This window comes from Manis pentadactyla, chromosome 3 (assembly GCF_030020395.1).
Source record: "Manis pentadactyla isolate mManPen7 chromosome 3, mManPen7.hap1, whole genome shotgun sequence".
Taxonomy (NCBI): domain Eukaryota; kingdom Metazoa; phylum Chordata; class Mammalia; order Pholidota; family Manidae; genus Manis; species Manis pentadactyla.
Genome location: NC_080021.1, coordinates 133,819,454 through 133,833,227, shown reverse-complemented (window position 1 = coordinate 133,833,227; position 13,774 = coordinate 133,819,454). Strand labels below are relative to the sequence as shown.

Genomic DNA, 13,774 nt, shown 5'->3' with positions numbered 1-13,774 from the left:
GACATGATCAAACTTTTATAGGAGAAAAGCATTTTGATGTAATCACTGAGATGTTAACTTTAGTGATAAACATTACAGGTTGTAATGAAAAATAAACCTATCCTAATAAAGTGACAGTTACAGCACATGCAATTGCCCTTCCTCTCTGTAGTCAACACTGAAAGGACTCCCCATATTATGGTCACAATTTGCCAATTCAGTCATCTTGCTGTTACAGAGATGGCCCTCACCATTTGGGGCGAGGATAACGGACAGGTACTCCTCAGAGAAGGAGCTCACACAGAGCAGTAAGCTGGGGGTCCCTGTGGTCCGGAAGCTCAGTGTGGTCATCTCTCCAGTCAGCGTCAGGTCCTCACGAAATAAGGCCACAAGGGAACTAGAGTTCTTACTGGAGGTGTGATTGTAATGTTCTTGAAAATTGTAGATAACTGAGGAGCCAATTCCAAAATATGCAGAAATCTCTGGAATGACACACATTTTTGTTACATTAGCAATACGTAAGTGCGTGGCTGTTGCTTTATGTGTATTAAGAATATCTCTGATACTGAAATATCTCAAGAGAAAGTAATAATGGCAATCCCCCCATATTCCCATAGCCTAGAATTGAGTAGCAATACTTTATTATTGCCCCCAAAATGCTGCATCTCAGATTTACATAAAACTAAGTGTCCAGTGTAAATGTAGATGTGAAGATAACTGCTCTCCTCAGAGAGTTTCCCTGTGATCCAGATCCAATAGTAGTAGCCACAGACTTCTCAAAATCAATTGTACCTCCTCCCACATTGCGTAGAGGAATTTGGGACAGAAACATTCTATTTCAGTTTATCACAGAGAACTGCCTTATCCCTTTTTTGCAGTGTCAGGTGCCAGAAACGGTCATAGTTGTCTGGTCTTCCACCCACCTCCCCGACCTGCTCGTGGGTCCCACGCACCATCCTCGCAGAAGGGCCCATCATAGGCAGAGAGGGTGCAGTCACACGCCATCCCCCTGTGCTTCTCTGTACATTTCCCTCCATTGCGACACAGGTGTCCGTAGCTGCTGCAGTGTCCGCGGCATCCCGGCTCCACCCCTGGTGTCATGGTGGCTCTTTCTTCCAGATCCAGGGCCAGCCCGTTCAGCCGCAGGGCCCGAATGCATCCCAGGAAGCCCCTCTGTCTGGTGGCCGTCCCTCCTGCAAGGGAAACAGTGCAAATGCAAATGTATCCCTGGGGGTCGCATTTGGGACACAATGAGGCCAGATGGACATGTCAGAAAAATGACCTCTGGAGTTTTATGTACAAAGATTTGAAAAGACAGGCTGTGATCAACTGTTAATAACCATCAAATGGTGCTGAATAAACCATTAATGAAAATACTTTTTAAGCTGAACTTGGTAAACATTTATTCTAAAAATACCTCAAGTTATATTTGGAAAGATTTGTATGCTCATTCCTTTGTAAAGAATAAGCTAATGACCACCAAGCCTTTTTAAAGTTTAAATTTATAACCAACGACATGCATAATAAAGGTTATATAGGTAGAAATCTTTGCAATATAACTATACTACACATTTATGTACAACATATACATATATGTGTGTGTATAGGTGTATACATGTATTTATTATTGTATATATATTATATATATATTTGATATATATTACAAATTCGTAAGTATACACAATACCAGTTCATACGTAGAGGAGCTCTCAATAATGAAGCTGTGAAAAGGAACCGAGGAGGTGTGAACAAAGAGAAAGCGGGAAGGGTGAGATGGAAGTGGAGGCCTTCGGGCCTTTCTGCAGCCTGGAGGCTCTGTCAGGCCGCAGAGCATTAACTGAATAACAGGTACCTCTCCATGTCTCCATCATGTCCCACATGAGCCTAATCTCAAACATGGAGCACAGGAGTCGGCTGTGCTCACTTAAAGCCGATATGGGCTCATTCCCAGGGATCCTGACTCCATGGGCCTGGTCCCCAAATCTGAATTTTCAAGTAGTATCTCAGGCTTTAGAAACACTATCATAGTGGCAATGCTAATTCTATGTAAATTTTCATGCAAATGTTGCTCCTATAAATTCCATTAATTAATCCTCAGGATTAAAAATCAGAAAACAAATTGTTTAATTTGATCCACAGTACAAAGACTTGAAGTGAGGTCTCAACTCGGTAAGAACTAACCATACTCGAAGCTGAGTTTGATGGTGCCATGGGTTGCCCACACACACATGCACACACACACAGAACTCACTGCCCAGCATTAGCCCCTGGACGCTGAAGGTGGCCTCCAGCAAAGCAGGATGTGTGCTAGACTGTGATCATTCAGTTTTTAATTAGACTGGCATCCTTCTTTACTTTAAAATACATGAGAAATGGCTAAGTGAGAGGTATTATTTGTTAATCTCCTTCATTTCCAAACTAGAATAGAGCTGTCTGAAAAGTACGGCAGCCAAATTTATTCTCCCTTTGGAAAAAACAAACCATAATAAAAAGTAAGCAAGTAAAAAAGGGAGGACTTCCCATTACCCACAGCTCTTATCTGTAAAGAATGGGCAATGCGAATCAACAGCCAGGCAGGTTATGAACTCGGCCTTTGGGACAAGGGCAGCAGAGGGAGGAGGCTGAAGACCCCAAACCCGAGGGGCTGCAGGGTCCCGCTGTGCGTGGCTGCACTGGTCTCCTAAATCTGTTTATCAGAGGAGCCTGCAGGCTTATATCCCAATTACAAGGTGGGTTCTCTAACTCAACTGAGAAGTGAAATGGGAGACACAGATGAGGAGTGCTAATTGTTTTATCAATAGTATTGCTAAGAAGTCACCGAAACAAATACAAGACTCTGTGACACTGGGTGCAGGCTTGGGAACCGGCTCGGCACCAGTTTGGGCTGCTCCTACAGTCAGGTGTCTGTGATCCAGTCACTTGATCTCTCAGAGCCTCTGTTATGTCAACTGTAAGTTGTGTCCAATGACCCATGGGAGAGCTACTAAACATTTAACAGGCTCTGAGGACATGGTGCTGGCCGTGGCAGTCTGCCGCCGCTGTCATCACTCCTGTGGTCAGGCCTTCCCGCCCCTCTGCCCAGGGAGCAGCCCGGTGCCCCCCAGCCCTCACCCACGAAGAGCTGACTGTTGAGCTGTAGGCGTACATGCCCGTCAGGGGGGGCAGGCCGGGTCTCGCCAGGGAGCCGATCCACGTGAAGCGAAGCTTCCTTAATATTTCTCTCTGCCTTCACATAGTGCCACCGACTGTCGTTCAAGGGAGTTGGGGACCTCACTGTGACCACACAAGGCCCATTCCCCACATCAAAGGAAAAGGTCACTTCTGCAGGAGCTGGAAGTACAGATATGAGAGCTGCTGGAATTATTCACAGGGGAGGACACGGAAAAGCACCGACATTATGAAAGCTGACTGTGACATGACGCAGACGGATGCCATGCTGAGCTGGTGGGGGGCAGAATAAATCTGTGTCCTGGAGGAAAAAAAACAAAGCTGTTGTTAATATATTCCCCCTTAGGGTTTACTAAGTCCTAAGTAGTGGGCATATTTACCTTTAGATAGAAGACAAACATGTTATCTGGCTTCATATGAGTGAGTTATTTCAAAGTAGTTTAAATTTTCATATAGTTTTAAAAGCTGTATGTGAAATTTTAATGGTAAGGAATTGAGCTTTGCATACATGAATAAGCAATGTTACTAGTCAATTAAATAATTTGGTAATCTGGTATCAAGTTTGGTTTATAACCTGATTGTACATACAGTTAAAGTAGCACAAAACTGTTGTGTGTTTCATGAATCATTATTTTACTCTCTGAAAAAAAATTATTGTTTGAAATGACAGAATTCTAGTGTTTAATAAGAAACAGAACTGATGAAGGAGGACTGGCAATACATCAGGAATCAGGTGACTAAGGGGTTATTGCTAACCACCGAGCACCCTGTGGCTTTCTCCAGAGTGGGTGGCTCACCATGAAGCTCTAGCCTGATGAAGTCTGTGATCCCCAAGTTCTCTAAAAACACCCCAGAAGAAGCTGTTGTCTTAAAAAAAAAAGACATGTCGGCACTAAGCTCTCCTTGGAATGTAGGAAAGTGAAGGTATGAAGTCTCAGTATTGAAGGAGGCTGAATTCCAAAATGAATCTGTTTACAAAAAGAAAAAAAGACAGTGAAAGTTAGAATGAAACAAAACAAGTAACAATTACATTTGACATGTCCAGTATTTTTTAGAATTCAATATCATCTACACACGCCTTCATTATGGTGTTCTCCTGAACATGTAGCCACGAGGTGAATGTCTATATGAGAATGCATTTGAAGATTAAGATTCTGGACATGGCTGCAACTGAGTGGAGGGATAATCATGTTGGAAATGGCCTGTATTTCTTAAAAAACAGTATTATTTAAGAAGTTACCATAGAGCAAACTGACTTTCTGGGGATGAAGTTACATGAATGTTTATACACAGATGGATTAGTGCAAGCCTCACCAAAATCAGGATAAAGGACAGTTCCATCACCCAAAAAACTCCCTCTTGCTTTTCCCCTACAGTCAGACTCTCCCCTCCCCTGCCCCTAAGTCCAGGCAACCATGATCTCATCTCTGTCCCTATAACTTTGCCTTTTCCTAGCATCTCATAAATGGAGTATGTAACCTTTTGAGGCTGGCTTTTCACTCAGCATAAAGCCTCTGAGATTTGTTCAAGTTGTTTTATGTAGAGCCCGTTCTTTTACTGCTGTACAGTATTCCATCACAGTTTATTTGTCCACATTAAAAGAATACTAGGGTTGTTTCCAGATTTGGCCAATTAAAATTAGAGTTGCTATAAACATCATGGACAGGTTTTTGTGTGAACATCAGTTTTCATTTCTTTCGGTAAACATCCAGGAGTAGAATTCCTGGGTCATAGGTTAAGTATCTGTTTAAATTTATGCAAAACCACCAAATAGTTTTCTAGAGTGGTTGTAGCATTTTTTAATTCCCATCAACAAAGTATAAAAAGATCCAGTTGTTTCATTCACCAGTACTTGGTATTTATCTTGTTTTATTTTAGCAATTAAAATTGGTGTGTAGTAGTATTTCATTGTGGTTTTAGTTTGCCTTGTCTAACAGCTAATGATATTGAACATCTTTTCATGTGCTTATTTGCCATTCTTATACCCTCTTTGAAATTTCTGTTCAACTTGGGGAGAACTGACATCTTTCCTACGTTCACTCTTCCAAACCATGAGCAGTTATCTCTGTCCATTTTTTAAAAAATTTTTATTCCTTCCTTCAGCATTTAGTAGTTTTTTAGTTTACAGATCCTATACATGCTTTGTTAATGTACACCTAAGTATTATGCTTTTGGAGCTATTGAAAATGATATGATCTAATAAATTTTGCTTTCCAATTATACATTGTTGAAAAATATGATCAATTAGTCTGTGATGACCTTGTATCCTGTAGATTTTACTTGAGATTTTCTATGTAGACAATCATATGTGTATCAATAAATAGACTTCTTTCTTGCTTTCCAATCTGTCAGTATTTTCTTTCTTACATTATTGCACTCACTAGGACTTCCAGTATGATAGAAGTTGTTGAATGGAAGTGCTGAGACTGGAAATCTTTACCTTGTTCCCAATCTGGGGGGGTAGGAGGGAAGCATTCAGATTTTCAACAATAATTATGATGTTAGATGTTTTATATAGATATCCTTTATTAGGGCTGAGGAAGTTACCCTTTATTCCTAGTTTGCTAGGAACTTTATTGTGAATGCTATCAGGATATAAATTCACTATCATGTTGAATTTATTATAATTATTCAAATTATCATGTTCATATTGATTGATTCAGAAAAAGCAATTGACCATCTGATGTGATTTTTCTTCTTCAGGCTATTAATATGGGAAGTTACATTTATTGATTTCCAAATACTTCAGTAGCTTTGTATCTTGGGATAAATGCCATTTGGTGATATTGTATTACTTTTAAATACTCTTGGTTTCTTGCATCTATGTTTGTGATGATGTCATCTGGAATTACCATTTTTTTGCAGTTTGGGGATTTGGCAATATTGGCCTCATAAAATGTTAGAAGTAATTTCCTCTTTTATTTGCTGGAAGAGATTGTATAGATATGGTGTCATTCCTTCTTTGCTAGCATTCACGAGGGGAACCATCTTGGCCTGGGTATTTTTTTCCAGGTTTTTAATTACAAATTCTATTCTATTACTACTTTGAAGTCTATTGCAGTTGTTGGTTTCATCTTAAGTGAGTTTTTGTTGGTGGTGGTTTTCAAGGCATTCATTGGTCCATTTCTTCTGTGTTACAGTACTTATGGGTGTAGACTTGTTGGTAGTGTTCCCTTTATTATATTGTTGATGTCTGTTGGGTCTGTGGTGATATCCCACCTTTCTCTCTCTCTCTCTTTAGTTTTGCTAGAGGTTTTCCAATTTTACTGATTTTTCAAAATGGATCTTTGTTTTGTTTTCATAGATCTCTATTTTCTGTTTTTAATTTCTATTCTTATCTTTATTATTTTCTTCTTTTTGCTTGCTTTAGGCTTATTTTTGTCTTCTTTTTCTAGTTTCTTTTGGTGAAAGCTTAAACTATCAATTTTTGGTATCTTTTTTCTTTAATAATATAAGCACTTAATACAATATATATCCCTCTAAACACTACTGCAACTGCTTCTCACCAATTTTGATATGCTGTATTTATACTTTCACTTAGGTCAATATATTTTACGTTATCTGTTGAGACCTTCTTACTGATGTATTATTTAACAGTTTGGTGTTTAATTTCTAAGTGGAGACTTTGTCAGTACCTTTCCTATTTATTTCTAGTTAATTCAATGTATTTTGTATGATTTAAATTATTTAACATTTACTAAATTTGTTTTATGACACATAATATGCTATATCAAGGTTAAATATCCATGTGCATTTGAAAAGAATGTATTCTGCTATTGGTAGAGTGTTCTATAAATGTCAGTTAGATTTACTTGGTTTGTGATGACATTCAGGTCCTCTATATCCATGATTTTCCCTCTATTAATTCCATGGGTTGAGAGAAGAGTACTGGATTCTCTATAATTATGGATTTTTCTATTTCTCCTTTCCATCCTATCAGTTTTTGCTTTATGTATTTTGAAGCTCAGTTATTAGCATACATATTTAAGATTTTTATGTCTTCTTAGTTTTTTATATACCTATACATTTTCTTTGCTTTCAAGGACAGACTTTAATATAGAAACTCCAGCTTTCTTTCCATTTGATATAATTTCCCTCTGTCTGAAAAATCTTCCTTTAGAATTTCCTTTAAAGCATGTCTTCTGGCAATGAAGTCTATTTTCCTTCATCTGGTAACTTCTTTATGTTACCTTCATTGTTGAAAGATGTTTTTGCTGAATACAGGTTTATGAATTGACAATTCTTCACTTTCAGCACTTGAGAAATGTTTTGCCACTTCCTTTTGGCCTCCGTATTTTTGATGAGAAATTTAATGTCACTTGAATTGATATTCCTCTATAGATAATTCATCATTATTCTGGCTGATTTAAAAAATGTTCTCATGGTCTTTAGTTTTCAGCAGTTTATGATGTGTCTGGATATGAATTTGAGTTTATCTTCTTTCAAGTTCATTCAACTTCTCAAGCCTATCTTTTGTCACACTTGGACAGTTTTCAGCCATTATTTCTTCAAATATGTTTTTTCAGCACCCCATTCTTTCTTATCTTCTTCTGGAAATTCAATGACGTAAATATTAGATCTTTTATTATTGACCCACAGATTCCTGAAGACTTGCTTATTTTTTTTTCAATCTTTTTTCTTTCAGATTGGGTGAAGATTTCTATCTATCCTCAAGATCACTGACTATTTCTCAAATCTATTTAGCCTATCAAGTGCATCTTTTATTTCAGTTATTGTACTTTTAACTTCTGAAGTTGCTAGTTAGCTCTTCTTTACATACATTATTTCTTTGCTGAGATGTTCATTTTTTCTATTTGTTTCAAAAGGGTTTATGATTTTACTTGTTAGAGTTTTGTGTAATAGCTGTTTTAATGTCTTTGGCAGATAATTCTAACTTATGTGTCATATTGACATTAGTATCTGTTGATTATCTCTTCCTGTGGCATAGTTTTCTGGTTCTTTGTATGCTAAGTAGTTTTAGATTATTTCCTAGATATTTTAAATACTATGTTAACAAACTCTGAACTTTGCTTAAATTCTATAAAGCATATTGATATTTTTCTTTTAGGCAGGCAGTTGGCTTGGCTAGGATCTGGCCACACAGTCCAGCCTGCCTTCTGTGGGCCATGGCTCTAATGCCAGTCCACTTTCCAAAGCAATTGCAGTCCTGTGGAGATCTGCTTCACTTATGCATCATCCAGTGGCCAGTCTGGGTCCTGGCTAGTAGCCTCTTAAGTCAGTTCTCAACTTCTCTATGATTAGGAACAGACCCATACATGTGTGCCTCTGAGGTGAGTATGGGACTTCATGAACAATTTATGGTTTTGCTTTCCTGAACAATTCCCTCTCTTTGCTCTTCCAGATACTCCCTTTTCAATTTTATACTGAGGCTGTATTTAGCCTACTCTGTTGTGTTCTCCTGTGCACTTCTGCAACTATACCCATGTCCATTGCAAGTGATAGGAGAACAGAGAAAGAAAGGAATCATGAGGCTGCCCACTGTTTGGAGCCACAGCTGCTGGGTTCAATGCAGAAGGCCCTTCCCCTTGTAGTTCTGGCTCTTGTGGGCATCCAAGGCAGCTTCTGTTACTACTACCATGGGACTGCCTGGCGACTAGGGACTGAGAAAACAGAAAAAGGGAGAAGATGAGATTCCTGCACTCCTGACAGCTAGGAGTTCCCTGTCATCTCTTCCTGCCAGAACTAGAGGGCTTCTCCAGGGGCACTTTCTGTTTGGGACCCAGTGCCCGTATCTGTGTTGGCTGAGATGCTAAAGGAGAAAACAAATGGTAAACTCCAGTTTCCCTCCCCTGCTACTGTTTGCTTCCCAGAGTCCTGCGATAAGGGCTTCATGTGTGCTGCCAAGATTTCACAGGTAGATTCAGTGGGAGAGGTGGGGTAGGGTGTGCCTACGTCATCCCATCCGGAAACTGAGCTGTGGTCTGCATTTTTATGTTATGCGTGAGAAAAAATTCTTCACATTATTGTCAGTCAAGTTGTGTTAATGTGCTCCCTTGATTTTGGCTATTCACATCTCAGTGTTTTTATTACCTGAAATAGGAATCTCTTACTTTTTTCAATAGCAAAGTTCAGAAACACCAGGAATTCCTCACATGGCAACACTCCCTGTGGGGCCCCATGGAGAGTTGCGGCTCCACAGGCCCCACTGAGGTCCTGTCAGGTTCAGAGAGTGACACGGCCACCACAGTGTCAGTGCTCTCAGACTTTGGCCTCTCTAAGATGAGTGCCACTAGGGAGCATGGGGCTGAAGGCTGACATGCCAGATTTACTCCCTCTGGCTGCTGTGAGGAGTACTGGCTAGGGGAGAAGAGGCAGTAGCAGGCAGACTAGTTATAGGGCCACTGCAACAATCCAGATACAATCCAGGCACAGGTGGTAATGGAGGTGGATTCTAGACCCATTTTTGAAGTAAGAAGCAATGCAGTTTGCCAATGAATTAGATGTAGGTTAAGGGAGGAAAACAGAAATTATGAGTAGCTGTAATGTCTTCAGTCTAAGAAGCAGGAAGAACAGAGTTGCCATGCACAGAGTTGAGCAAGGTTGTTACGGAAATGTTTCTTTTTCTTTTTTTCCTTTTTTTGACAAGTTGAGTTTGAATGCCTACTGAAATGCAAGTAGACATACAAAACAACCACTTGAATTCAGGAGTTGGGGCTTCAGGGAGATGGGGCTGAGGTGCAGACACAGGGTTTACTGCATCAGTGACGTATTTAAGCCACGAGCCTAATGGGAAAAGATCACTGATGGAGAGGGGGGAGACCCAGGGACAGAGGCTTGGGGCACCCCAGCGTTATCCCACTGGTGAGATGAGGGAACATTAGGAAAGAGAAGGGAAGGAGGAAACTAGAATTCTCTGGTATGCTGGGCACCAGGCAGACAAAAAGTGAGTCAAAGATGAGTCAGTCGTGAGCAGAGTCCAAAGTTGCTGAAGGTCAATTCGGAGAAAGCCTGAGAAGAACTGGATGCAGTTGGGGAATGAGTGGTGTTATGAGCAGGGTGGTTTCTGTGTAAACGTTTCAAACTGTCAGAAGGCATTAAGGGACAGACATACTGAGATGCTCTGCCCTCCTGTGCTCTCATTATCTTAGCAACTGGAGGTATCTCAGCACTCAGCAAACTGCCTTATATGGGTAGGTGTCTATCAGATGTTTGCTGAAGTGAGATATTCTTTCAGATTCCATGAGTCTTCATGGAAGTAGTCTGATTTAGATACTATATAAGGCACACAATTTTTCTCAATTGCAGTATGCACTTATTTTACAAGTTAATGTATTCCTAATGAAATATAGATTATCAGGATAGATATTGTTTTTATGAACCCATGCAGCTAGATTTCTCATAAACACTGACACATATTATCAGGGGTCAAGACGGTGCCTCCTGCCACTACTTACTGTCCCCCTGGCAGAGCAGAGGTCCCAGGGTGAAAGCTGCTTCAGAGTGTGGTCGGCCTGTGTCTGTCATTACAACCTGCGTGACTGGGAGGTGCTCCTTATGGGAAAGGACCACTGTGTCACTAGTCCTAGAAAACAAATACAATCACCTTAACATTATTTTGAATAACGTACAGAGAAGTAATAGTCTTTATTGCAGCTCAAGAGGTAAATTTGTAAATACCTAACAGGGAAATCAAATGGTGGCTCATCTGAACACTTACAGACACTGTCATGTATTTAATGAGGTCGTCTGTGGACCAGAGACCACTGTTCATCTAGGTGACCATAGACAACAAAGCAGGCAAGCCCAAAACCACAGTCATGAGGGCAGGCATGAGATCACATTTTCAATGCAATTAAGCAGTTCACTGCTCTTTCCAATTTAGCCACTATGCAATGCTTAAATGCAAACGTACACAAGCAAGAGCCATCTGCCTTCATTAAAAACAAAACAAAAAATCACCTCCCTGACAAGATTTAGGTTTCCACTTCTCAGAATTTTTTTTACTGAACGTTTCAGAAATTCCTTTTATGGTTATTAGTCACTTCTTTGTCAATAACACAAATTCAGGAAAACAAAACAAAACAAAATACTGAATCAAAGCCAAGATGAAGGTACGACACAACGTACTCTTGTTATTAAGAAATGGGATAATGCATGGGAAAGTGTTCTGCCAACGACTGCAGACCATCCATTCATTCAACAAACACTTATTGCACATCTCTATTTTCCAGGCCCTGTGTGTTGGGGATGTGGGCATAAAAGCCACCGTGAGTGCCTCTGGAAAACTTAGGGGATGTTCAATTAATAACAATAAAAATAAATAATATCATCATGTAAGTGTATTTGGGGAAGCATTAATATCTATGGTACCAATACAAGAACTGGAGGGGAAGCCAGAGGACCCAGGGAGGAAGCTGACTCCACCATCCACAGTCAAAGTAAGGAGATTTTCCTACACCTTACCAGCTGTTCACATTTTTTATTACATGCTCTAATTACATATGTGCTTTTGATTTATGGACAAATAATAGTCTGTCTAGTTTTCTGTTCTCATGCCCTGTATCCACGTAGAACCTAGAAAGTTTTTAACTCCTAACAACTGCAAAACCACCACTCATCCTTGGTCAGACTAGTGGAAGCATTTGAAATGAACATATTTGCAGGTCAAAAGATCAGCAATTTCATATGGCTCAGCCTAATAGCTTTGCTGCAAAAGTATCTGCATAACTGAATAGTTGACCATTCCAATTCTCTTTAAGCATCAAAACATTCTCTTCAGGAAGAAAATTTTAAGATTTTTGTTTTCTTTACAAAAAATTGGACAAAGTAACTGGCAGTGCGCATGGTCCTCCCTGAGGTTATTTCTGGAGCATCCTTAAGTGTATCCTTAAGGTCTTTGGTAATTCCTGTAAGTAATGGTGTGAGCAGTAATTCCAAGGTTTTTCTTTTTGGAGGGCTGCCGGTTGAGTGGCAGCATTGGCTGAATGGTTTCCTTTTTCTCCCTCTTTGTCTGCCACTGAATAACCTGGAATTTTTATAATAGCTAATGATTTAGGCTTTTGAATGGGCATCTAGAAATTCTACAATGTGAACTGTTTCTAATCTCTTGTCCTAAGGAGGCGAAGAAGCCTCTGCTTCCAGAGCATGCCAGAGTGATGACCCCCACTGAAGGCATGGCTACCGTCTGCAGTCTGGTCTGCAGCCAGGAGGCAAGGCCTTGTCAGGTCGTCAGTTCAGCTTGCTGGGCCAACACAGCCATAGGTAAGGATCCAGCCTCAGTGTTTTCTATCAGGGAGACAATAACATAACCAGCCTTATACGTTCCTGTTTCATCTTTAAGATAAGAACCAACAATGAACAAAGTTAAATCTGCATTTTTGAGGAGTGTTTCTTTTAAGTCAGGTCTGGAGGCTAGAAGCTGGTTCAACAAAAAAATACAGTCATGGGGGTTTTTATCAGGGGAGTAGGGCTAACAGAGTGGCAGGATTTAAAGACTGACAGCGAGCAACAGTGATGGTTACAGGTGGTCGTGAAACAATTTCATAAGAGGTAGGGGGTTTTAGAGTAAGAACAGAGATGGGTGTTACGGTGTCAGGATCTTCTTGAAGGTATAGATTTGGGGGCTTGATATTTAGAAATAGTTTCCAGTTTTGGGAAATGGAGCTTCAAGAAAATCTCAGTCCAAGAAGTGAACAGGAGCTAAAGGCATCAAGGGGGAGCAGATGGTGGCCTTGAGTGGATCCCGGTTCAAGTGGGATAAGGGAGGGATTTAAACACATCAGGGGGTAATTAGAGACCCTGTTTGCCCAGTCTGAGTACTCCCAGGAAAGGGATAGAGAAGGTTGATGGGGTTTAAACCTGTTAAGAGTTTTGCCCCCCATGTCTATTAGGGCCTTAGTTGCCTCTCCCTATGGTTAGATCAATTTCCCCCAAAGTACTGGTTTGATTTTAAATGGGGCCATAACGGTGGGGGAGGGGGATGAAAAAGGGCCTCATGTCTGAGGGACTGTCAGGGTCTCCAGGGTATAAAGAGAGACTGGCTAAAGAAAGATAGAAAGAAGGGGGTAGTAAAGAGGGAGATGAAATGGTAAGTGGAGCTGAAGGAGGAGGGAGAGTTGGTGAGGCTTCAGCTGATTTTTTTCTAATTTGGAAAACCTCTTAGATCTGAATTGACTACCTGTAGGGAAGCCAGCTTTTCAGTGTTTCATTTGGAGGTCTCCAGATACCAATTAAAATAAGCTTTCCTTTCATTTTTGTCTGGATTTATAACTTTTTTTTTCTAATTGTGTGCAACTATGCCCACTATGAAATTAAGTGAGCCCTGTCTTGGAGAATGCAGCCTAAATCATCCTGGGTGATGAATTTACAAAAGGAAGGACCATTATCCTTGAACTAACCCAGCAGGAGTCCTGGTACGGGGCTGCTTATTAAAGATGCCCTTAGAAGAATTATTTCCCATCACTGAGTACTTGCCAGAGAAGTCACAAGAACCTGACATCCAAATCTTCCACTCAAAAAGGAGTGGAGATGGAATCCTCACCTCAGAAATGACTGGGGACAGAAGCTGGCAACAGAGGACACCCAAATAATGGCCTGAATCTCAACACTGAGAGTAGGTTTGGGTCCAGGAGAACATACCACCAGGAACTGGGCCACAAGAGGAGAC

The 13,774-nt window shown here is 40.4% G+C and overlaps 1 protein-coding gene across 4 annotated transcripts in view; it reads right to left on the bottom strand.

Annotated features, from left to right (window-relative positions):
- The window catches only part of LOC118922095 (contactin-associated protein-like 3), a 219,561-nt gene that overhangs the window by 16,852 nt on the left and 188,935 nt on the right, over positions 1–13,774 (bottom strand). For all 4 annotated transcript variants that reach the window (XM_036904445.2, XM_057498476.1, XM_036904444.2 and 1 more), the window contains 5 exons: positions 10,563–10,690; positions 3,945–4,115; positions 3,091–3,309; positions 933–1,172; positions 231–461 (listed from right to left, as the gene is read on the bottom strand). In XM_036904445.2, the coding sequence (XP_036760340.2) occupies positions 231–461; positions 933–1,172; positions 3,091–3,309; positions 3,945–4,115; positions 10,563–10,690 (989 nt within the window). The remainder of the gene's footprint in view (positions 1–230; positions 462–932; positions 1,173–3,090; positions 3,310–3,944; positions 4,116–10,562; positions 10,691–13,774) is intronic.